At 59.2% G+C, this 25,669-nt stretch overlaps 1 protein-coding gene across 1 annotated transcript; it reads right to left on the bottom strand.

Annotated features, from left to right (window-relative positions):
- Positions 1-2,056: 2,056 nt before the first annotated feature.
- Positions 2,057-25,663, bottom strand: NPDC1 (neural proliferation, differentiation and control 1). Its single transcript, XM_039719882.1, is given in 10 exon segments — positions 2,057-3,630; positions 4,559-4,655; positions 4,755-4,905; positions 4,908-4,945; positions 4,947-5,054; positions 5,974-6,040; positions 6,157-6,336; positions 6,461-6,568; positions 11,718-11,861; positions 25,491-25,663. Coding segments are annotated over 10 exon segments (1,065 nt in total). The 5' UTR covers positions 25,585-25,663; the 3' UTR covers positions 2,057-3,552.
- Positions 25,664-25,669: the final 6 nt, after the last annotated feature.

Genomic DNA, 25,669 nt, shown 5'->3' on the forward strand with positions numbered 1-25,669 from the left:
CTGCTCCTCCCGGGCTCCTGCTGCGGCCCAGGGTTTCAGAAGCTCCTTGGCTAGGCAGTAACTCCCTTTCCCTTTGATTTATTGTTCCCGGGCTGGACCCCCTCCTCCTGCCAACTTACTTTTTCTCTCCATCCCCCCGGGAAGCCTCCCAGGCCTCCCTCCCCCCCTCTGCCTCTCCTTCCATCCCACACCGCCCCGGCCCTCAAACGCATTCCTTGTCCTTTCATATACAGACGGAGGGGAAGGGAGACGTTGACTTTGAACCGGCCCCTTTGTAGGCACGGAGCCCATTGTGGCAGTGATGGTTTTAGCTGGGGGATGTGGAAGGTGTCAGTGGGGTTTCTCGGTGTGTGCCCCCCCCATACATTTCAATGATTTTGGGGGGGGGACGGGACTGTATGAGGTTATTGTGTAGGGTCTTTGAGCACCAGTGACCATATCTCTTCTGCCTGCTCTAGAGGAGATGGATACATGCATCCTTCCATCAGCCCATATCTGGAACCTGCTAGTGTTCCAGGCTTAGCCTGCCTGTCTAAGGCAGCCAGGGATCAGTGGGATCCTGCTAAGAAAATGAGAGCAGAAAAAAATGTGTCTGCTTTACTGGCTCGCTCAGATGGCAGCAGGCTGGAGTGGGCTGAGATGTACATCTGCTCATCCTCCCTTTGCTGAGTGTGCTGGTGTGGCGCCGGTGCTTGGGATTTTAAGAGAGTGGATGAGCACGGATGATGTTTTATTCATGGTCAGGCCACCCTTTTCTGTGGCAGGTGATGGAAGGGCCATTGGAGGGGGGGCTGTGCTGGATACCCCTGGGTTGCCCACTGAAGGGGTGCTGCAGTCCTGCACGTGTGGGTCAGGGTCCCATGGTGAGGGGGCCACTCCAGGACCTTCTAAGGAGGGCTGGACAGGGGGTTCATCTCCAGAAACCCCATGCCTGGAGGAATGCCGATCTGCTCCATGTCAGCACAGCTTGCTGGGCTGCAGCTGGCCTGGGAGGACAGAATGGAGTCAGTGCTTCCAAACCTAGCCCAGGGGGAAATCACAGAGGGTGTTTTGGTCCAGTTCTGTCCCCTTATTACAAAGGCCCTGGGCTATAATGCGGGTCTCACCCACACCACCACAGTGCCTGAACACACCAGTGGGCTCACCTGTTTGTGTTACAGCTGGGGGAAGTGAGGTGGGGGCTGAAAGCCTTGGATGTCTGCATCAGGGGCCCTTGTCCCTGCACAAATGACTCTTCCATGCCTGGATGTGTGGTAGGGACAGGGATTCCCAGGGCACACAGGGCTCCTGTGGCCTCCTGCATGGCTGGAGCAAGGGGTCTTCCCAGCAGAAGAGTCAAGTTTTACTATGAGTTAGAGCTTTCCAAAATGTCTGGATGTGCTCCAAGAGAGATTGCTGCGTTGTGGGAGCAAAGGACGGACAAATCTGGGGACCTCGGAGTGGTCCCCAGGTGCTCTGGGGTGCTCTGCCCAGAGGGTTCCAGGCTGGGTTTTCCCAGGACTGAGCCCTGGGGGCATCTTGGGTTATTTGGGGTGTGCATTGCCCGGGGGTGCAGCTGGAGACTCCCGTAAGAGAAGCTTCCTGGGTGGGTGCTTTGGCGGTGAGTCAGCACCCACCTCGGGCTGCTGAAACCTGGAGAGATGGTATCAGCCTGATGGGGGGGCTGGCGTGATCAAAGGAACTGGGCTGCACACAATGCTGGGACTTGATAGCCCTTATCTGTCATCCCCGAGGTGCTAAGGGCCCAGGGGGCAAGGGGCGGAGGGGGGTGGGTGGTGGGTGCTGCAGAGCTGGGTGCGGGGGCTCCCATCCGACCTTTCGCTGGAGAAACCTGGCAAATACTGAGATACAAGAAAATTATCCCCGGTTCTTTATGTGCCTGGGAAAACCCTTGGGAAGGTTTTGAACACTCCTCCAGCTGCAGAAGCAGGATGGCTGCTCACTGTTCCCTGGGGAAGGTTTGGGGACCCACAGCATCCTCCCTTCTTGTCCCCTTGTCCCACCCCGCTGTCAAGAGGAGCCCCCCAAACCTCGGGCCCCACACCACACACTCGCATGGGTCTCAAACATGGTCGTTTAATAAAATCTCCTTTTAAAAGAACTACAATTCATACAACAACGAGAGGTGTGGGAAGAGTGGCAGCAGCCCAGGGGAGGGGGAGCACAGGACATGGGGACAGAATCTGTGCCGTGACGGCCTCTATCAGCCACCCCACCAGGGACGGTCCCATGCCACCACCACTCACCAGCACATCCCTGCCACTGCTGCCTGCCCTGCCCATGCCTGTCTGAGTGTGCAGTGGCTCCAGTGAGCATAACTGGTGACCTGTGACCGTGACAGTCCACAACAGGGTCTGGACATGAAGCCACACCTGTGCAAAGTAATCCAAACTCTGTTCTGGGCCTTCCACTGGAGGGGTTCATGGCCTATGCACCCGGGAGGGTTTGAGGAGCAGCACTGGGCTCCAAGCAACAACATGTTGGTGAGGGTGGATGCGGGCAACAAAGGGGTGCAGGGAGTGTCTGAGGCCTGAAAGGTGCCTAGGATGGAGCACTGGAGACTGTCACCTGCCACAGAGGGATGCTCAGAGAATGCACAGTGCCAGGCTCCACATGGATGCTGCCAGGGCATGGGCTCTGTGGGGTTTCAAGCAGCACAGTAAAGCCCCCATGCCTTGGCTACCCATCCCAAGCCACCCCATCTCTCTCCAGTCCTGTTCCTTCCTCCCCCATAGCCACATAAGCTTAAAAACAAAACCTTGAACACTTTTTCTGAGCTTGTACCCCACTGGGGCCTGTGGTAAGAGAGAGCCCATCCTCTGCCAGCACAGACTGATTTGGGCTCCCAGACCACAGTGGCACTGGCACTGTCCTGAAGCCCAGCACTCTTAAAGGGTCAGAGCACAGGGCAGCATCTGAAGGAGCAACCTGGGGAGTGATGCCAGTGCCTGCTTGAGGTGCTCCTGCTCCTGCCATTGGCTCCCAGAGCACCATCCTGCTGCCAGGAGCTGCCCAGGCTGGGGTGCAGGAGGCAGAATGGGCACTGAAGCCCTTAGTGATGCCACCTGCTCCAGGAAAAGGCCCCATCCCTGGCAGAGGGGCTCTGGGCAGGCTGGCAGCCCTGATGCCAGGCATGAGCATGCCCAGCCCTCCTGGCCCTCTCCTGCTTTCTGCCCCTCTCTCTGGCTCCTTCCCAGCTGCTATGCATGAGCCTAGCTTCAGCTAGGGCAGCAGCCCCCTCCTCAAAGCCAACTAGAAAGGGACAGTGCCACAGCCCCCCGCTCCTTCCCCTACCATTTTCTGTGCCAAAGCAGCCGCCCCCTGCGCCCACGAGAGCTGTGAGCAAACGGCAATGCAGGGACGCGATCACAGCAGCAAAGAGGACAAGGAGGCTGGAAACGGGGGCGATCCCCCCCATAGCTGTTAGTGGGTGTTTATTGGGCAGGCGTGGAACAGTCTGGCAGCGTCCCTCGGCGCAGCTGTGGGTGCTGCTCCAGCACGGCCACCCCGCCGGGCACGGCCGCGGGCACAGTCTGTAGCAAGCTCGGGTGGTTACTGGTGCGACTTGGGGTTGGAGGGGTGTAAGGAGGAGTCGTCAAACAGCGGGTTTCTCACTTCCATTTCTCCAGTCTGCCGTGGCGGTGGGAGAGGGATGGGGGAAAGAAAAGGCAGGAGGTCAGAAAGTAGGTTGGGATTCAGCTGCCCCACCCCAAGGGGTTTGGGTCTGAACCCCAGCCCGGCAGGGAGGAGGGAGGAGGGGAAGGGGGCGACCGAGTGGGCTGCAATGGATGACAAACACCAGGACTGCCATCACCCTGGAAAAGAGCTGCCTCCCTGGCAGGAGGGAATGAGGTGGGGTGATGTGTAAAATCCAAGGCCTTGGGTGGGATGGGACCCCACAGCTGGGCTGGGGACCAGCCTGGCTGGCAGGAACAGTTTCTCGCTCAGACTGGGGACCCCAGGATGGGCCCCTCAGCACGGCTGGCAGAAATGGGGTGCTCTGCCCAGACTGCCTGCCTGCGATCAAGTGCTCTTTAATGGGCCTGTAAAGACCCACTGATGACCCTCGATCTGGGCCCTGATGGCTGCACTCCGCAGCTATTACCATGTAAAAGGCTCCTCTTCGTCCCTTTGTGCTCTTTGTACCCAGGGCTGTGATGAGCTGCCCTTCCCCGAAGTCCCCTGCTAGCCAAGCACACCCTCTCTGGCTGTGAGGGGTCACATGCCTGCGCTCCAGGCGCTGGGACAGCACAAGGACGAGCCCCCCCAGCCCCGGGACCCCGCAGCCAAAGGGATGGTGGGTCAGGTGTGCCAAGGGCTGCTCTGGTTATCTGCTCCTAAGGAAAGTCTTCTGCCAGGACATGCAGTCCTGCCCACTGGAGAGCTTCAGTGGGAGCTGGCCAGGGACATGGGGGGAGCAGAGGGGCAGAGGCTGGACCACCTCAAAGTTTGATGAAGAACGTGTGGAAAAGGCTCCTCACACAGAAGTGCACGTCCCAGGCACATGTTGGACACCCCCACATGCACAGGGACCCCTGGCTCTCCTGTGCCCACGTACCGGAGCCAGCCCAGGGCACTCATACACGGTGAAGTCTCCATCCTCATTCTCCTCATCAGATGATGCTGAGTCCGGCAGCTTGGGCTCCTCTTTATGCCTGGGGGAGGAAGATGTAGAGAGGAGGTGAAGCCCAGTGGGATGATTAGGACCATCCCAGGTAATGGCAGGACATGCTGTCTGCTACCAGGCTGCTTACTTCTCCAGGGAGAGCATCTGCTGCTTTTGGTGCTGGTAGTGGTACATTTGGGCACTCTGAGCCAGCGTCTTGTCCCCAGGCTGCAGAGAGAGCAGGAACAGCAGTGGAGACTGGGCTTTGGTGGGTGGTGGAGGGCCTCTGCCGTGTGGAATCCCTCCAGCAGAGCACTGAGGCCCGAGTGCCAAACACCCACAGGGAGGGATATGGGCCCTTACCGAGATCTTGTCGTAAGGCAGGGGGCTGGCTACCCGCTGGGCTGAGTAGTCTGCTTTCTGTGCCAGCCTGACCTCCTTCTGCAGCCTGCCAGGGAGGGGCATTGGAATCAGGGAATCACTAAGGTTGGAAAAGTTTTCTAAGATCAAGCCCAACCATTAACCCAGCACTGCCGAAGCCCACAACTAAACCACGTCCCCAGGTGCCACATCCACATGTTTTTTCAACACTTTCAGGGTGACTCCAACACCTCCCTGGGCAGCCCTTCCTAATGCCTGACCACCCTTTATATGAAACTTCCCTAATATCCAAGCTAAATCTCCCCTGAGACAGCTTGAGGGCATTTCCTCACATCCTGTCCCTTGTTCCCTGGGAGCAGCGGCTGAGCCTGGCTGCCCCCTCCTGTCAGGGAGTTGTGCAGAGCACAATTGTCCCCCTGAGCCTCCTTTTCTCCGGGCTGAGCCCTCCCAGCTCACTCAGCTGCTCCTCATAAGATTTGTGCTCCACACCCTTCACCAGTTCCATCCCCTTCTTTGGACATGCTCTTGCCCCTCAGTGTCTTTCCTGCCATGAGGGGCCCAAAACTGAACCCAGGATTTGAGGTGCCTCACCAGTGCCCACTGTGGGCACAATGACTTCTCTGGTTCATCCGAGAGGATGTGGGGAGCAGACGACTCCATTCAGGAGCCAGTGACCCTTGGAGGGTCAGCCCTGTTCCCTGTGATGGCAACCATGACCGGCATAGCCATCTCCATCCCAAGGGGCCTGGGCACAGGGCACCAATGTGCTGGCAGGTCAGCACCCAGTGCCACAGTGATGCACCAGGTGCCACCTGCTCCCAGGAGCCTGCATCTGGCATGGAGGTGTCTCACTACTGTCCTCCTGCCCCAGCCAGCTGATGGACACCTCGGGAGGACTACTGCCTCTCTTCCAACCCCTCATGCCCAGGAAGCACGGGAATACACTGCCCTGGGTCACCGAGGGACCATCAGCAGCCCCAGCTCACCTGTACCAGCAGACGGCCGCCACAATCAGCGCGGAGATCCCAGCCACTGTGCACACCACGATCAGCCCTGCACAGGTGGAGGGGACAGCAAGGGACAGCAGGTGAGCTGGCAGCATGGTGACACCAGCCCATGCTTTCCTGGTGAGGGTCTGAAACCCCTTCCTCTGAGTCCCAGGGTCTCACCGAGCACCATGTTGTCATTTTCAGGGATGGGGGATGCCTCCACTGGGTACTTCTGGACCGTGGCAGTGGTAGCAAGGGTGGTGGCTGCCATGGTGCCGGCAGGACCCTGCTGCAGATGCAGATGCCCCTCTCTCAGCCCAATGGCCACACGCTGTCTGCCACCATTGGGCACCAGGGTGGCTGTGGGAGAAGACAGCAGTGGTGAGTGGTGCCCAGGCAGCTCCAGAGGGCAAACCTTCCTGGGGTGCAGGGTCTGGCTGCCATGGGGTCCCTGGCACCGCTGGGAACAGGGATGAGCACTTACTCTTGGGTCTGCCATCCTCTAGTGGGTGGTGGCGAGGAGCCTCCTGCCTGGCCAGCACATCTGCGAGAAAATCAATTTCTGCCTCCAAGCTGGGAACAGAGGTCCGTCCTGCGGGAGAAGAGGTGTGAGACGGGCACTGTGAGCTGCAGGTGTGTGCCCACCCCCAGGGCCGGACCAGTACCCCCAGAAAGGGGCTCCTGTCCCAGCTCCAGCAAACACGGGTGGTGTTCAGTCTGAGACATCAGTCTGGGGCATCTGATCTGCCCCTCAGGTGCTGCTCTCCAAAAGCTGTGCCCTGGGACCCAGGGGTGTCCTTGCTGCGTTCGGTGGGATTTTCACCCCACAAATGCTGGAGGATCAGGAGCAACAGCATCTGCTCCCATGCCAGAGGCAGCAGGTCCTGCAGACTCTGTGAGAGAGGGCAGGGTGCCAGGACCTAGTGTGCAGGACCTGCCCTGTGTCCCTGCCCCTGGGGTCACACAGCAGCTCCGAGTAGGGAGGGATGGGAGCTGGACCAGGACAGACACTCCCCAGCTGCGTGGCTGCCTCAGGGGTGAGGGGTAGCTTCAGCACAGTGAGTTACAGTCAGGGGACACCTAGTTTCACTCCAAACACTGGTTTTCACCCCAAGTTGTCCTTTATAGACCAGAGTGGCTGGAGCATGGGCTCAGCTTGGCTGTTCAGCAGAGCATGGGAGCCCTTGCTCCAGCAGAGGGGTTGGTTCCTGCCCAGCACCTGGTGGGATGCAGCTCCTTTGAGAGCTCCATCAGTGAGGGATGTACCTCCAGAGGCTGGTGCCAGTAGCATCTCACAGGTAGCTGTCCAAGCCCATGCCCCAGAACAGTGCCCACCAGGGACATCTGCCCCTCAGGGGGCTCTTGCAGCATCAGGCACAGGCAGGACTCCCACTCTGGCCTGAGGTGACAGCACTGCAGCAAGAGTGGAGTCACTCTTCTGAGGCTCATCAAGCAGAGTTCAGCTCTGACACTCACCACTGCTTTAAACAGGATTAAACCCAACTTCAAAGGCAGTAGACATCCCTGACACCTTCTCAATCCCCATCCTATCCCTGCTTCCTTTGCCCACATTCAGACTGTCCCCTCAGAGAAGCCCTGGAGCCTAAATCTAGACATACTAAGGCAAGGTGATACTGACAGATAATTCAAGATTATAAGAATTACATCTCCGGAATCTGTCCTCAAATCCAGTGCTTGGAAATAAACCCTGATTCCCTCTGGAGCTGTGCACAACTGCCACCTTGCTGCCCCATGACTCAGAGCCACACGAGCCAAAAAACAACTTAAAAGGGGGACACTCTTGCTTTAAACAAAAGCACCAAAAGTCAGTGTCCCTACATCCCCCATGCCCTGGTGTTCCCAAACTGCCCCCAGCCTCCTACCCTTGGCTAGAGCCCTGGGTTCCCCTGGCTCTTTGCACCCTGTTATTTGCATCCCAGAGCAGCATCATAGTCAAGTGGTGCCAGGTTGGGGCTGTGCCAGTGCTGTGCCAAATAGGTGAGTGCCATGGTGACAAGATGCCAGCACGGGGCCAAGGCCTCCCAACGGGCAAGGGAGTTAGCATGGGACCCAGTGTGACAGCCCTGTGCCTTAGGGGGACATCCTGGTGCCTAGGATTGGGATGGCCCTGTGTCAGGGGACATCCTAATGCCTGGGATGGGGATATTTGGGTCTACCTCTCCTCTGCACTCTGGGAAAGGTCTGTCTTCATAGGAGACAACCCTGTCCATCTCATGTGTGCCACCACCAGGCTGTGCTGGTGTTGGAGGTGATGAGGCTGGAAAAAGGAAAATAAAATTGAAAAAGCACCCAGAGCAGCTGCCAGGTCCCTCAGTGTCCCACTCTGTGGGAGTGTGGCACATTGGAAACTGAGGCAGCGGTTGGGGGTCCCGGCGTCGCTGCAGCACCTGGGTTGTGCCACTTACCTGCACTAACCAGCTTTATCACCAAATTCTCTTCAAGTGGCTAAAAGCTGCCCACCTCCCATTCTGTGTGGCATCCCCCAGTGATGCCACAGTTTCCACTACACATTTGAGAGCACTGAGGGCTGCGTCCTCCAGGCACTGTGGGTGTGCGAGATGCTGGCCCTGAGCTGCTCCAGGGAATGAGGGGCTGGGGTGAGCCCCAGTTCCTGCCTGACTGCCCCAAGAGCAGGAGCAGAGATGCTGGGGAGGAACAGTGTCCAGGGAGGGCACACAGGGCATGCAGGGCAGGGACGGCACCGGGACAGGGCACACAGGACACGTAAAGGGGCACTCAGGGGTGCAGGCAGGGCTTGTGCAGCCTACGGGTGCCCCCTCATGGTAGTTGCCACCAGTGCTGCAGCAGGATCGCATGGCCAGGCTGGCACACAGCCCCCCAGCCCCTCTGCTCTGCCCCAGCCTCTCCTCAGGGCTTCCACCTCCTCAGGGCTCGACCCTGGGACACACACCTACCCTGACAGTTTGGGGAAACAGGGACCAAGGAGAGACACATGAGGCTTCTGCCCTGGGCTGAGGAAACCTGTAACTGACAGTGTCCACAGGAGGGCACAAAATTCTTATAAATCCACTAATTTCTATAGTCCTGCCCCAGGATGGCTGATGTCCTCTTTGATGCTGGCAGCACAGCGAGCAGGGAAGGAGGAGCACCCATGTCTGTGAGCTGAGGCCCCTTTTCCCCCTTTTCCCAAAGTGCTTCCTGCAGCCCAGTGGGGCTCCATGCTGGTAAGGCAGAAGCAGGGATAAGACCTACTATCTCAAAGCACATCACAGCACGGACACATGCAGCACCATGGAGCACGTGGGATTTTGGGGGGCTCAAAGCCCTGTGCAGGACAGCAGCAGCCAGGTGCAGCCAGCCAGCCGTGGGATGCAGTGTACCCAGTGTACCCAGATTCCATGCATCCCATCTCACCTCTGTGCTGATGCTGTGCCAGCTATGCTGACAGCCCTACACATAATGGCAGGAACACTCACATGCCCTCCTGAGACCCCAAATGGTGCTTTTCACCTCAAAAAGCTGCTTCTGGGAGAGGATCCCTGGCTCCTGCCAGGAGCTGTGGGGATGGCACAGTGTCAGGATCCCAGGATTGGCGTCACCAGAGTCACAAGTGGCTCAAGGATGTGTAACCCTTTAAAGGATCTGCCTACATAGCAAAAGGGCTGCATGGGTATCCCCTTTAAAGGCTTAAGCATTTTTGGGCTACAGCGGCCCCCTGTTTGTGCTGCATCTCCCCCTAATGCAGCTATCACAGCCCCTCTTCATCTTCACAGCCCTCTCCAGTGCTGTTACCAGACAAAGGTACAGGCAGGATGAGAAAGAAAGCCCCCTTGGAAAAAGAAATGTTGCCCCCCTGCCAAGAGGAGCTGGGCATCCTCAGAACGCTAAAACAGAGAATTTGGGAGGGGATCCCCCTTTTTTATTTAACACAGTCCCCACACTTTTGCTGCCACAAGCTAGTGGCATTTCTTGGGACAACAGGATGGGACTGGGAGAGACTTTGGTGTCACCATTCTTCCATGGTGGGTTCTTAGAGGACGGCACCATGGTCCTGCATCTCTCTGTGTGAGGATGCAACTGTGGCCACATCCTTCAGAAAGGAGCTGAGTTGCTATGGAGATGCCAGTGCATGTGCAGCCCTTGTGAGAAGGGAATTTGCTCTCAAGACTTCACATTAAAAAATGAACTATAAACAACTGCTAAAGCCATTCAATGCCAGTGGATGAAGAGCCCATGGCAGGGGCACTGATTGCTGTCAAACACCAAGTCTAGACACTATTCCTGTGCCATCCCCTCTTATCCCCCCAGTCATTCCTCTCATTTCAGCCAAAGGGTCCTGCTTTGGTGGTCTCCCCTCTGATTTACAGGGTAATTCTCCTGCTAGGAGGAATGGCACTGAAGGCATGCTGGGTTCTGACACCTTTCATGTGCCCACCTGGGCTGAGCCATGGGTGAAGGATATCTCCAACTGCACTCCAACAGGACCCTGAACATGCTCAACAACACAGAGCAATCCCCTAAAACTCAGAGGACCTCTCCATGTCTGCATGGAGTTCAGATGCTGGGGGAGCTGCTTCCCTGGTTCAATGCCCAGTGCTTGTCCATCCTGCCTGGCATAGGACAAGCCACCCTGCATGGTTTTAGAAGCTCCCCAGGAGTTGGGAACCCCTTAGCAGGGGGCTTTTGGGGGCAGCAGGAATGAAGAGCAGGTAGAGAAGGGTGGGCTGGGGGAGATACCAATACATTCTGCACCAGGAGGTGACTCAGAGATGCTCCAGAGTAGCTTGCACCCAGGCAGTCGCCAGCAGAACCTACCAGGAACAGCCTGAGGGTGTGGCCAGCCGTGGTTGTCCCCAGCCACAGAGGCCACTCCACTTTATAGCAATAAATAATTGTGTGGAGCCATAATTATGGTCTTAACTCACCTGTGAGATGAGCCCATAAGGGGGCACAGAAATAGCTCTGCCACAGCTTTCCAAGCTGCATGAGGACTTTACTGTCATGCTAAAAAATGCCTGTGCCTGGCCCCCAGCACTGTCTGCAGCTGAACCAGGGGCACAGGAGCAAAAGCTGCACTGGGAGCACCCTTCAAGTATTGCAGCAGCAGTGCAATGGGTGACCATGGGCTGCTGCACCCGGGCTGCCACTGTGCCTTACATCCCTTGGGGACGGAGCCAGGAATAACACCCAGCATGGCCCTGGTGCCCTGGCGTGCAGTGCAGGAGTGGTCCTGCCAGTCACAGCTGACTCCAGCACTCCCAGCATGGATGCTGGGCATCATCCAAGGAGGAAACAGCACTCCTGAACCAGGCCAACATCTCAAACCAAAGGGAATCAGGCACTGAAATCCCACTGGCACCAGCTCAGCCCTGGGATGGGTGAGGCCATGGGCAACATAAGTGACTGCTCTGTGTGCTGAATGCAGCTCCCCTGCTCCTGCAAAGCCTGAACCCTGGAACAGCCAGGCAGACCCTGGAGATCCCCAGAAGCTGCCTATCCTTGGAGGTCCTAGGCTCCCCACAGTGCTGATAGGGCAAATCACCAGAGCGGGATGCATGTAGAGCAGGATGGGGTTGCCAGCCCAAAACCATCCCCCAGCTGAGGTGAGGGGGGTGAGAGGGAGAAGAGTAGCTGTCCCCACAGAGATACAGCTGCCATGGAAAGAAGGAAAAGGATGGCCTACTGCTGGGGTGGGGGCTGTCCTGAGGCACAGAACCTCCCAGAGGTGCAGCAGAGGGGTGGAGGGTGGGTGCACCTACCACTGGGTGAGAGCTGCTTCTGGACACAGCGCCCGCGGTCGTCCTCCTGGAAGGGGGGCAGGCAGGGCCCACAGGCACCCGACCCCGGCGGGCAGAACTCCCGGCGCTGCAGGGCACAGTCCAGGCTCCGGGGACACGATGCTGCTGTGGGGACAGGACAAAACAGCTCAGGAGGAGGACAGGGCTCAAACACAGCCCCAGGTCTGTTCACGGATTTTTGGAGTGGGACCCAGCTGCCCTGGGCTGCCCATGGCTGCTCCTGCCGCAGCTCCTGGCTATCAATGGGCTTCACCACAGCTGCCCCAAGGCCCCGCTTTGCCTCCACAAAGCCATTACCACCTGGAATTAACCACGAGCTTAATTACTGAGGAGTTGGACTCAGTGATTTTCATGGGTCCCTTCCAACTTGAGGTAGTCTGAGACTATGCACAAGGCAGTTGCAGTGATGAGCATGCAGTGCTCATACCCCGCAAGGGTTCCCAGCCCCAGGGTGCCACCATCCTGTGGGACACAAGTGGGAGTGCTGCAGCACCAGGATCTCCTGCCGCTGCCTGCCCTGCATGGGGAGATGAAATCCAACTAGCACAGACTGATGCTGGTGTGGTGACTGTCAAATCGAAAGTACCAACAGCCCCAAAGCCTCAGGGGGGTGTGACAGTGCTGGTACCAGCACTTAGGCTCCCATCCCTTCGGCATTCCCTGCAGGAAGCAGTGGGAGCCAGCCCTCCCTGGCACTGAACTGCATACCAAACGTCATTCGCAGTTTCATGGAGCATCTCATGCCCATGTCAGCCCCACGGAGTCTCCTCTCCCTGGGTATAGGCATGAGTCCCCCAGGCTCCAGCCTCAGCAACCCATTGTGCCACGGCAGTGCCATCATGGCTGGGTCTTCACCCCAGGAGGTGGCCCTCCCTGGGGGACACAAGGTACCCGTGCCCTACACAAAGCTGAGTCCTGGGCCAGGTGATGGTGGCAAACCATGTGCAGAGCTGGAGACAGGAACTGTGACACAAAGGGCCAGAACTCAGGTACCACCTGTGCAGGGAGCTGTTGGGGGCACACTGGGGGCACCCTGTGCCCGTCCCTGACTTTGATGGTGACACTGCTGGTCCTGCCCCAGCTCAAGTGTCTTTCCCTCACAAGCTGGTGGCAGTGTGGAACCAGGTGCCCTTCAGTGCACCCAGCACCCAGGCTGGGCACAACTGCGTGGGAGGAAGAGCTGGCTGGGGCTGCACAGCTGGCTGGGGCTGCACAGCTGGCTGGGGTGTGGCACACAGCTGCCCTACTCTGCCCCTCACCCTGCCGTGCACGGCCACGCCCGCAGTGTTCCCGCAGGCAGCAGCGGGCAGGGAGCAGGACTGTGGGGCTGCACTGGGAGCAGGGCCAGGCTGGCAATGAATCACAGCAGGAGCAGGCTCCCAGCACCCGCCCACGCGCCCTGCGCAGTCCCTGCCAGCCCTCGCCGCCCACACTGGCACCAGCAACGCAGCGGCCACCTGCCCGTCCTGTGCCCGTCCTGTGCCCGTCCTGTGCCTGCCCTGTGCCCATCCTGTGCCTGTCCCTGTGCCTGTCCCTGTGCCTGTCCCTGTGCCTGTCCCTGTGCCTGTCCCTGTGCCTGTCCCTGTGCCTGTCCCTGTGCCTGTCCCTGTGCCTGTCCCTGTGCCTGTCCCTGTGCCTGTCCCTGTGCCTGTCCCTGTGCCTGTCCCTGTGCCTGTCCCTGTGCCTGTCCCTGTGCCTGTCCCTGTGCCTGTCCCTGTGCCTGTCCCTGTGCCTGTCCCTGTGCCTGTCCCTGTGCCTGTCCCTGTGCCTGTCCCTGTGCCTGTCCCTGTGCCTGTCCCTGTGCCTGTCCCTGTGCCTGTCCCTGTGCCTGTCCCTGTGCCTGTCCCTGTGCCTGTCCCTGTGCCTGTCCCTGTGCCTGTCCCTGTGCCTGTCCCTGTGCCTGTCCCTGTGCCTGTCCCTGTGCCTGTCCCTGTGCCTGTCCCTGTGCCTGTCCCTGTGCCTGTCCCTGTGCCTGTCCCTGTGCCTGTCCCTGTGCCTGTCCCTGTGCCTGTCCCTGTGCCTGTCCCTGTGCCTGTCCCTGTGCCTGTCCCTGTGCCTGTCCCTGTGCCTGTCCCTGTGCCTGTCCCTGTGCCTGTCCCTGTGCCTGTCCCTGTGCCTGTCCCTGTGCCTGTCCCTGTGCCTGTCCCTGTGCCTGTCCCTGTGCCTGTCCCTGTGCCTGTCCCTGTGCCTGTCCCTGTGCCTGTCCCTGTGCCTGTCCCTGTGCCTGTCCCTGTGCCTGTCCCTGTGCCTGTCCCTGTGCCTGTCCCTGTGCCTGTCCCTGTGCCTGTCCCTGTGCCTGTCCCTGTGCCTGTCCCTGTGCCTGTCCCTGTGCCTGTCCCTGTGCCTGTCCCTGTGCCTGTCCCTGTGCCTGTCCCTGTGCCTGTCCCTGTGCCTGTCCCTGTGCCTGTCCCTGTGCCTGTCCCTGTGCCTGTCCCTGTGCCTGTCCCTGTGCCTGTCCCTGTGCCTGTCCCTGTGCCTGTCCCTGTGCCTGTCCCTGTGCCTGTCCCTGTGCCTGTCCCTGTGCCTGTCCCTGTGCCTGTCCCTGTGCCTGTCCCTGTGCCTGTCCCTGTGCCCGTCCTGTGCCCATCCTGTGCCCATCCTGTGCCTGTCCTGTGCCCGTCCCCGTGCCTGGGCACGGCAACGCTGGGGACAGCCCCGGCGCACTCCACAGCGAGGGGCACCACAACTGTGGGGGCTGTCCTGAGCGTCCCCAGCCCTGCAGAGCACCAGGGGCGAGGGGGGCAGCACCCTGTACCCAGCTGAGAGCCCTGAACAGCATAGAAGCGGCAGAACACGAATCGTGACAGTTCTGCTTCCCCAGTAAGGGCGCAGGAAAGATATCACCCCCAAGCCACACAAGTGGGATGTGCAACCCCCTGCCTTTGCACAGCCATATTTCACCATCAAACTGCTCCCTGGAGGGTGCAGCTGCTAAGAACCTCCAGCCGGTGTCCAGGAAACTCCCCACTGCACTCCATGAGGAAGTCATCACCTTCCCCACCTTGGCTGGCACTGGCAAGAATCACCAACCACAATTTTAATGCTGGCTGATCCCCACAGCAGGCACAGCCGCCTGGAGGGGGTGTACTTGGGGTGTGGGAAAGTGCCCACTGTGCCCATGGGAGCTGGGTTTTTTGCTGGACTGTTTGCTCCCTGGAGATGGTGTGGGGCTTGGCCATGTGGCTGGGGGGCAATTAGTGCTTAATGGGCACTAATAATCAGATGTCTAAGCACAGAAATTGGACTTGGCTCCTGGCTTCACTTCCCCAGGGTTACTCTCAAGGCCTCCCTGTTTAAAAAATGGGGAAGGAGGAGGTCGTGGCACTGTGCAGCCTCAGGCTGGGGACATGTCACAGCCCCGTGGGGCAGTGGGGAACACACCTGTAGGGGCCCCTGTCTGTGCCACGGGCTCATGGAAACAATTCCTCCCAAAACAGGTGCTGCCAGAAGCTGATCACTGGTGGAGGAAGTCAGCCCAGTCACCCCACAGAGCCAGACATCGACAAGACCCTCAGAGCCACCTTGTGAGGAGCGATGGGGCAGAGCCCTGACCAGAGTCCAGCAACTGGGTACATAAAACCCAGGCTGGATCCCAGTGAAGGCTGTTATCTCTGTTTGAAGAATGAGCTGTGCTTGCCCAGCTGTCACTGGCTGCAATTCAGAGCTCCCCATGTGTCACCAGCCAGTGACTGGTGAGCTGGCATCACTGCGTGGGCACCCTGTGGATTGAGCCCACAGGGGCTTTGCCACTCCCTGAGCCCACCTCAAAGCCCAGCAGTGGGAGTGGGCACCTCAGTGCCATGCTAGGTGAGGGGGACTGAGCCCTCTGTGTGCCACCACCCACGTGCCACATGGGCACCTGCAGCCCTGACTGCTGCCACCCTGTAGGGCTGTCAAACTATACTGACCCAGTGCTGCCCCACCCTTGCACACTCACACATTCCTGGGGGCTGGTGCCACCTGCCCAGTGCTCAAGCAGGCAAAGGTGGGTTCCCCAACACTTTGGCCATGGGTCCCCCCCTCCTGAACACTCACCCCGAGGCAGGGTACTTGGGCTGGCACAGCATGTGGGTCCCAATTCCACCCACATTCCACCCACATTGGAGGGGCTGCCACCTGCTGTCACTGCCCTGCCCTGGTGCTTAACTCCTGTGCAGGTGGGCAGGGAGCCCAGGACAGCACAGCTGGGGTAACCCCGGGCTGAGCTGCCGGTGCTGGAGGAGCCGAGGGACTCCCTGCAGGCAGGAGCCCAGCCCAAGGCCAGCAGGTGCATGGGACACAGCAGCTCGTACAGACAGACAGCAGCTGGGCAGGAGCTGAGCACACATGTAAGCAGGAAAAGAGCTGTGCCCAGGAGGAAACATGGTCATGTGAGCAGCAAGGCCTCTGGATGTGTTACCCATGGGGGAAAGCTGAGCACAAAGCTCCAAAGGACTCACCCTGGGGAGAGCTGTGCTGGGCACCCAGGGTGGCACTCAGGACCAGGAGAGTGCTTGTGACAGGGGGTGCCCAGGCAGGGCATAGGGCCACTGCCAGTCACAGACTGGATGGAGCAGCTCTTCCATACTCATGCCAAAACATACAGTTGAAAAAGAAACGAAAATAAGCCCGAGGAGGACATTTGTGTGGCCAGGGAGGCAGGGACTACCCCAGCTGCGTCACTGCTGCAGATAGAGAGATAAAAGTGAACGTAAGAGGATAATTAATTAGTGCCAAGCACTGGTGCAAATGTTTAAGGTCCTGGCAACGCCAACACCCAGCCTCCCTCTCAGCTGCCAGGCCCAGTGCCAACAGTGGGAGCTGGCAGAGCCCACTGGGCATGGGCTGAGCCCACTGGGCACTGGCTGCACAGCCACGTGGGCACAGAGCAGCCTGCCCAGCACCACGGGGTCTGGCCCCTCTATGGCAGCAGGACATGGCCCCTGGTGGGACATGGGCAACTGGGGGGGATATCGGAGTGTCTGGGGAACAGGGTGCAGGTCTCACTCCCATGCCAGGCTTCTGCGTGCTGCCTGAGGCTGAGGGAAGACCACAGCAAGGCCATGACACAGCCCCAGCAGGGCAGCAGCCCCCGCAGGGCCTGCAGTGGTGTGGTCTCTGTTAGCTCCACTCCAAGGTCATTCCTTCTCTTCTTCCTCATCCTCCTCCTCCAGCCAGATAATGTGGGAACTGCTGAGGGCCCTGCCGGCAGCCTGCTCTCCCAGTACTTCCACTGCCAGCTGGCACTGGCCATGGCTACCTCCCAGCTCCGTAAAGTGCTCCTGGCTCTGAAGGAGCACTCTGGAGCAGACCCAGGGCAGGCTGGTGGGCAGGCATCAGGCAGGCAGGCTGGCATGATGCCCCCACCAGACCTCAGCCCCCGAGGTCTCACTTCCCCCTGTTCAGAGCTTCTCTGGGCAGGGGCAGTGCTGCTGTCCAGCAGCAGGCAGGAGCAGGGGTGGCTGAGGCACCCCAGCACCTTACCTGCACTGCCCCATGCCCAGGGATGTGTCTCCTGAAGGGAGTCAGCGACAGTGACTGCCAGCAGCTGCAGTAACAATGCCAGGCTGGCTGCTGTACACACCAGCCACAGGTGACACACACCAAGCAGAGGTGACACACACCAGCCACAAGTGACACATAGAGTGACTGCAGGATGGACACCCCGCCAGTGGCTGCGACTTGGTGGGCTTCCTGACCCAGCTGCACCCCCCTGCCCTGCTGCCTCTTGCACTAGGAAGCAGATGGATGGGGACTGGGCCCCACTCCTGGACACAGCTAGCACCACTTCTCAGGCAGTCCCTGTGCCACTGCCAGCAGCTGCTCATGCTATGCTCCTGCCCCCGAAAATGCAGCAGCCAAGCCCCCTCCCACCAGAGACAGTGGAGCAGGCTCTCTGCAGCGCTGACCCGCAAACCAGGAGTGTGGCAATGCTGGTCACATCACGTCCCTGCTGGGGACAGAGCATGTGGCACAGCCATGGCCACCAGCCTGGCCCCATGTCCTGCAGCAGCACCGGTGTGTGCTAGTCCACCAGTAAGGGAGCTGCTGGAAATGCTTCTTTGTGCTCCAGCAGATTTGGTCAGGCAGATGCAACATGTCGCCAGCTCCCATCCCTGAGGCCACCAGGGCTTGTGTCCTGACTCCCAGCTTCGGCTGCTGCGTGCTGAGGTCTGGCCCAGCTGGCAGAGATGATCTCCAGCAAAGTTTCTGTCATGGCCAAGAAACAGTGTCAGCAGCCTTGTGCCACAGGCTGGGGACAGGGAACGCCTGTAGGGAACCCCTGGGAGCATTCCCCATGCCTGCACAGCAACACCTCTACTACACCCTGCTCCCACCGAGGGGACAGTCCCGCTGATGGGACAGTCCCACCAGACACAGCCCCAGCCAGGAACGATGGAAAAAGGCCTCATCCTCACCACTACCCCCAGTCCCACCTCCCACCCCCATCCTCACCCAGCTGCTGCTGCTTTGGGGCCACCAGCCCAGAGCCCTGGGCTACAGGCAGCACAGAGGGTGTGGAGGGCGCCCATGCTGCAGCCCTGAGGCCATCATGATGGGCTTCCAGAGCCTTGTCCTGCTCCATGTTCAACGCCAAGGGGGAAAGGGAGGGCCAGGAGGAGCCGAGTCAGGTTCCTGCAGAGGTGGGGAGATGCCAAGCCCTCGGCATCCCCAAACACACTGCCTCCCAACCATCAGTGTTTCCTCAGAGTCTGTCCTTGCTCTCGAGGAGACACCATCTACAAGCACCCCAAAATCCCAAGTTGCTCCTGTGATTCCAGGCTGGGGCAGAACCAGGAAATCTCCAGCAGGCTGAGGGAATGGAATTTTGTGTCATCTCTACTCAAAGCCCTTAACTGGGCCAGAGAAATCCCTGTACCTTGCCCTGGCAGCCTGCGTGCTGTGCAAACCAATCAGCTGGATTGGCAGGGCTGTAGGAACAGGAGACAGCACCAGGATGGTTGGAAACAGGTCTGGCAAACCACAAATCCAGACCCCAGCAGAGACTGGGCAGAGCCAGGAGGTGGTAGAGAACATGGCTCTTCCTTGCCAGTGAGGAAGGCATCAAGCCAGGGAGGGGCATCCCAGCCTCAACAACCCTGGATGCTGACAGCCCCAACTCCAGCCCTGCAGAGGCTGCCGCACCCAGGATGTGCACCTCTGCATCCTCCCCTGTGCCCCTGCTGTGCCAGGGGGTCTCCAGCCACAAGTGGCTTCAGATATTCAGGAAGAGAAGAAATAATAAAAAAAGCAAAAGGCAAACCAGGTGCCATACGCCATTCCCCCAGGCCTACCCACCAAACCTGCTGCTGGCTTTGCTTCACTTCATGCACACTCACCCACGCTGGGGACCCCGGGCTGCCACCAATGCCACCTCATCCCAGTGCATCTGGCTGCTCTTTGCAGGCTGAACCACCCACTTTAAGTCTTGTTTATCAGGTTTTTCTCAAGTAAATACCAATGAACTTTGCACATGCACTGAGCCTGGTGGGGCTGGGGTTGGGTTCTTTAATTCCTTTCTTATTGGGCAAGTTTTGCACCACGTCACAAGTGAAGCAGCTGGTGGCCAGGGCTATGGTGCACAGCAAGCACCATCGAGGGGCTGCTCCCTGCACCCCTGAGGTGCTCCAGAACAGTCCAATGAGCATCACAGCACTGTGCTGGACCTTTGCTGTGCCGGCATCACAGGGCATGGGCACCACAGACCCACCTGAAGCACTGAGCACTCTGGAAGGAAGAGGTGGAGTCCAGCTGTCTTCTAAGGGCATTCCTGGGCACTGACCCATCAGCAGGAGAGCACCCCATGGGTACACACTTGCCTGGGTTAGCTGTCTCTGTGTGATGGCAGGGAGGTAGGAGAGGGCAGCCCACCTCACAACTCAGCTCCCACGGAGCTGCCAGGCCAGGGGCCACCACAGCTCGGTCATCTGAAAGCTGCCACAGGCTCCCACGCACTCTCACTACTGGGCTGGAAATATCCATCTGGAGTAGCAGCACCACTGCAACCACCAGGGCCAATATGTCTTTAGCAAAGCCAAAGCCATCCCACACCACCACCAGAGACATCCTTCAGCCTTTGGGAAAGAGGCACCAGCAAAATTTTGCTGATGCCTCCAGCAGCTCAGAGGTGGCATCCTTCAAGGTGGGGATTCTGTCTGTCTGTCCAGTTCCCTTTGTCTAGTCATTGCCTGGCACCAGCCCTGGTGCTCCCACCAGCCCATCACCCTGAAACAGATGCTGGGGACATAGCTCCTCACCCACGAGTGCTGGAGCAATAGGGGCCAACTTTTACAGCTGCTGGAACAGCCATCAGAAGAACAGCCTTTGGAACAGGGCTGGCAAGGGGACTCCGGGTGGGCACCCGCCATGGTGGCAGACATGCAAGAGCAGAGGTGGGCAGAAACGTGGGGGCTGCAGCACCCACCCTGCTGGGGCTGCACCCACAGGTATGCCTGCACTGATTCAGCCACCACCAGTGATGAAGACCTGCAAGGCTGTTGTGCCCATGGGGCAGAGCTCAGAAACTGAGAGGCCCCATCAGCACAGAAACTGGGTGTCCATGGATGCACAGCTGCATCCTAGGGGTGCTGGTGCATGCAGCATCCAAGGGCTCTTGATAAAGGGTTGCAGACGGTGCCAAAGGAGCTGGACCCAGAGATTTTGTGGTATATGCTGCATAGGAAGAGTCAGCTCAGGGAAACCCTTTCCTTCCTAGCCAGGAAGCCAAGAATGATGGCTGCAGGATGGGTCATGTTACAGCAGCTCACCAGGCTGCTTTTTCTTCCGATTTAGGGGCCTCTCACTCTCTCTGACAGGTGCGAGATGATGAAGTCCCCAAGGGACAGCAGCTCCTCATCCACAAGGGAGCAGCCATGGGTGCTATGGGTGCACTGGAGACCTGTACCTTCCACACCCCCACCACAGTCTCCTTTCTACAGGAACGGAACAGGGGCCAGGAGCCCAGGAAACCCCTGCATGATGAGTCAGGGTCCCTGACAGCACTCAGCTGACATGTCACCTCTCATGTCACCCACCTAGTGCAATAGGTTCCCACTCAAACAGCAAATACCTCTCAAAAGCATTACCATCCTCTACCTGTGCAGGACGTACCCCAGCATGTGCCACAGTGTGCATGGGTTAACATGGGTGGTTACAGCCCAAAGTGCTCCAAGGCAGGATAAGGCAGGGACCAGGACTGCTCTGGCTGTTTCCTTCCTCCAATTCAAAGCTCACTCAGGCACTTAACGGCCAGTTTCTTCCTGTTGCAATTCTCATTAGCTCACAAAGTGGCTAATTACAGGCCTGCAGCTGCCATTTGGAGCGGCACCAGTGCTGGGTTATGCCCAGGCACAGGAGGGAGATACCTCAGTGCTGTCAGTGGCACTGGGGCCAGGCCCAAGCGCTTTGGAGCCAGCCAGTCCAGGGGAGCCACTACCCCCCTCAGGGACCAGACCCAGAGCTCTTGGTGGGGACCAAGCACCAGGGCACAGTGTTTGTTTATGGATTTAATGCAGGGATGGGACTGATGGCAGCTTCTGTACCCTGTGCCCAGGGACCCAGCACCTTGCACATGGGGAGAGGCCATCCCATCAGCCCTCTTGTCCCTGGGCACCAAACCACCCATCCTGTCCACAACATGCCCATAGCTCTTGTCCGCAGCAGCCCCCATTAACTTTCTCATTCCTGGAGTCCCCAGGGTGCTATCACCCCTGCTGTCCCCAGCATCACCACACCTCTCTGTCCTCAGCACACTGTCCATCCCGTGACCCCTTCAGTTCCCCGTGCCACACTGTCACCCCTGATAGGCCCCATCACTCCTCTGGTCTCCAGCATCCACCAGCAAGCTCCGTGTCCCCAGTGCCCTGACCACAGTGTCACCCCTGACGCTGTGCCCCCCCGGGAGCAGCCGGCAGGGCTAAGCCGATTACCTCCCTTAATGCCCCCATGGCCCAGAAGAGACATTTCAGGCAAACATCGATGCACCTTCCCCTGAGCTGTGGGGAGACTTGGGCTCCCTGGGAAGTGAGGGATCCCTGGGGTGGGGGACCAGTCTCCAGAGCTGCCAGGAAATGACAGATCCAAGGACCCGACCCTGCAGAGTGCAAGCAGGCCCCTGGCTCCAGAATCCCAGCCTCCCCACCCTGAGCTCCAGCTCTCCATGCACTGGCTGGGTATTGCTGGGGTGCACATGGATTTGTGAGTCCCCACAAAGCTAAGGGACGAGGAATTTTCACCCCATCCCTTCCATAAACTCTTCCTTGATGCTGATTCTGCAATTGGAATTATCAGGCATCTTTCCACCCATTTCCCCTCCTCAGGCCTGCAGACGGAGCCCTGCCCATATCCCTGGCATGTGTACCAGCTCCTTGGAGCCCTGTGAGATGCCTGTGCTGCACATCCCAGCTCCTCCACACCTCACGCCCACAAGGGCTCCTTTCCTACAGTGGGAACCAGCTGAGCACAAGTAACCCCAGATAACAAGGTGGAGACGTTATCTCCAAGAATAAAACCACATGGGCAGCACCGCAGCTGCTGCATGGTGAAACACTTGGTCTGCACCAGTGTGGCAGAGGACACTCCATCATGGGAGGCTTAAGGGATGGGGGTGGCTGAGTGGGACCATTGCCCACTACTGCCACCACTCCCAGGGGGGACCCAGACGACCTTTCCTGTGCCTCGACAAAGCTGGGGCTGCTACCTGCAGACTGACTCAGAGAGTGTCGTGGGGCTGAGATCACTCTCTTCACTCGGCAGGGCAGCCAGGCTCCTGCAAGCACCACAGGCGCAGCACCAGTCCCGATGTTTTGCTCCCAAGAGTGGCTTGGAGCTGCCACAGTTTCGGGGTCAGCATGGGGGTCCCTGGGGCTACTGCACCCGCTGTGTCCCAACCCTGTCCCCAGTGCAGCAATGGACAAGCAGGCAAGGAGAAAAAGCTAAGAGATGGACCATACCACCACAGGCTGAGCCTGGGAACTTCCCAGGGGATGGCTCCTGCTTAGCCATGCCCAGCTGGGAAGTTTGAGCAGTACCTGCACCACTGCAGAGCAGGGGCAGCCAGTATCAACACCAGCAGCTGTGCTCCCACCCATATCCCTGCAGAGCAGCACAAGGAGCAGCAGTGCAGAGCCAGCAGGTCAAACGCGGCCAAACGGGTCACTTGGACTGGAAACAAAACTCTGATTTTGCTGAGCATCTTCTCCAGATGTCTGGGATGTGAACTGATGGCTGTGGCAGGGGGGTTCAGGCTTATGAAAAAATGGGGTTCTAGCCTGTCATCCCATTTTGAAAACTTTTGTTTTTTGTTGTTTACAATAATAACAATGATAATAATAGATGAAATTTGTGAACCTAGTTACTTAAGAAGTGGGGAGAAATATGGCTGTCACTCATGTTCCAGAAAATGAAGCCAGAAAATGAAGCAAGGCAGGCCCTCTGCCCAAAGCCTGGTGTGATGCATAGAGACACGTGGGAGAAAAAAGCCCAGCTGATGAGCAGCAAGCAAACCTAAACCACCTGCAGCACCTCCAAAGCACTGCTGCCCTTCCTCCAGCTCGGATCAGGCCCACAGCAAGCTGAGGATGTTACTGAGCCACTGCATCCCAGAAGATGGCATCTGCTGCAGGGTCTCAGGGTCACAGCACCAGCCAAGGAAAGTGAGGAGGAGGAGGAGAAGGAGATGCCAACCCCCATCTGAAGAAGCTTTGATGGAGCTGCAGAGGCAGGAGGACGGGTATGATGGTGAAGGACCCTGGCTCCCTCCTTGCCAGGAGCCAGTTTCACCAGTGTATGCAGAACAGGAGCTGCTCCTGGGCTTGCCACCTCCACCTCAAAGCCCCACCCCCAGAGAAAGCCAAGCTTGGTCCCATCTGCCCAGGAAAGGCAATTATAAAGTGAGAAGAAAGAGCCAATGCTTCCTGTGCCCCACTGTACTCAGAGAAAGGTGGTAGGATTGGGACAGAGACTCCTTTACCTGCCCAGCATCCCAAGGATAATTTCTTCAGCCATCCACAGGAGAAACCTATCTGGAGCTCCCCACTGCCACATGCCATACAACCTTGAACTCCTGGCAATGGGATGCTGCTGTTGGGAGCAGTGCAAAGACACCATCCCCAGCTTCTCTCAGGAGAAAGTGGTTGAACTGAAAGTCCAACCCCACATATGCCAAGAGTATGCAATATCCCAGCACTGGAACAGGCTGCTGATGTGCTGCCAGGCCCCCTCATGCTCACCTCACCCCAGCATCCTCCTAGGGCTGGGAAGGGAGGTGAAGGGAAGGGGAAACTGTCACCACCCCCTGACAGCACCATGACACAACCACCCCAGCAGACCCTCAAGGGACCCAGCCCAACCAGCCCTGCCAGGCCAGACAATCCCACACTAACCCCTAAATTCAGGAGGAGCAGAGATTATGCTGGATCACCGGTGGCTCACCCGAGCCGCCCAGATCTCCTTCCTTCCATCTCAGCCTGTGCCAGCAGTACCTCTGGCTGGACCACCCCAGCCTTGGCTCGTGGGAAGAGGGGGAGTGCAGGAGCATCCCCACCTCCGCCTCCCACCCTCCGACGTGGAAACACACAGCTGTTTTGATTCACTGGGAGATTTAAAAATTATTGCAGCTTCCCGCTGCCCCTCAGAGCAGGCGGAAGCATGGCGAGGCCACCGGGCCCTGGCTGACAGCAGGCTGAGTGCCCGGCGTCCGCCGGCCCGGCGTCTGCCCTGCCGGGAGCCAGAGCAGGGAAACAATATCGGATCCGCAAACAATGCTGGGAGCCAGGAGGCCCTTCCCGGCTCCTGCGCCAGCCAGGCGGAAAACACCTGCCCGAGACAGGCCGTACCTGGGCAGGGACACGGCACCTCCCCGGCGGGCAGCCCACACAGCGGGGCCTGGCTGCCGGGGCCGCTGCTTGTGCCCATCGCAGCCCCGCGATGCCCACCCCAGCAGCGGGCACACAGCGAGGGGACACGGAGCACGCCCAGTGCCAGACGCCCCAGGAGGGGAATGCCCTAACCCAGACCCCGAAACTCAAACAAATCAAACCCGAACGCCCCGAAACAGCCCTTCAGCGACAGCAGGGCAGCTCAGGGCGGTGCTGCGCGGGAGGGTGCGAAGGGCACCCATTGCTTCTGCCACGGCGGAGAGCAGAAATGTCACCGTCACTGGTGTGGCGGGGCGATGCTGCGGCCGCTCCCGGGGCCATGAGGCGGGTGGGCAAACAGGGCTCCCTCCAGCCCAGCCCCGGCGGCTCCCCGCCATGGCTCGGTCACTGCAGCGCCCTTATTTTTTTCTTTGTTTCAGTGTTTTTTGATGTTGTTGTAATTTTTTCCTACCGATAAAGGTGCTTCATGAGGGCCGCTGCCATGACTGTGTGCTCCTTCCCCACTCCAGGATCCACATCTGTGGGTCCCTCCAGTCCCCTCAAACAGCTGCTGGGGACCAGCCCTGCAGCTGCCATCCGCTGCCAGGCCCCTGCCGGCTGCAGCGGGCAGCAGAGTGACGGGGAGGCGCTGCCCGTCCCCGGGGAGCGCTGCGGGGTGTGAGAAACCCCCGCGGGGCTTTGTGGCGGGGGCACCTCCTATCTGCTCCACCCAAGAACACGAACACCCACGGATGCTGATCCCTGGTGGGGATGGGGATAATGAGGGAGAAGAGGGAGGGCAGCCGCACCAGGGTTCGTCATAGGAGAGGACACGAGCATCCGCGGGGGAAGGGAGAGGACACGGACACGGGAGCGGGGGGAACGAAGAGGTACTCACCGGCACGGGCGAGGCGCAGACGGAAGGATCCGAGGGCGGTGAGCAGCAGCAGCAGCGTTCCGCGGCGGGCGGCAGCGCCCCGGGCCGCCACCATCGTCCACGTCCACGTCCACGTCCACGGGCACGGGCACGGGCACGGGCACGGGCGGGCGCGGGGCCGCGGCGGCTGCGGGCGGCGG

Source organism: Passer montanus, unplaced genomic scaffold (assembly GCF_014805655.1).
Source record: "Passer montanus isolate IOZ18808 unplaced genomic scaffold, ASM1480565v1 scaffold43, whole genome shotgun sequence".
Lineage (NCBI taxonomy): Eukaryota > Metazoa > Chordata > Aves > Passeriformes > Passeridae > Passer > Passer montanus.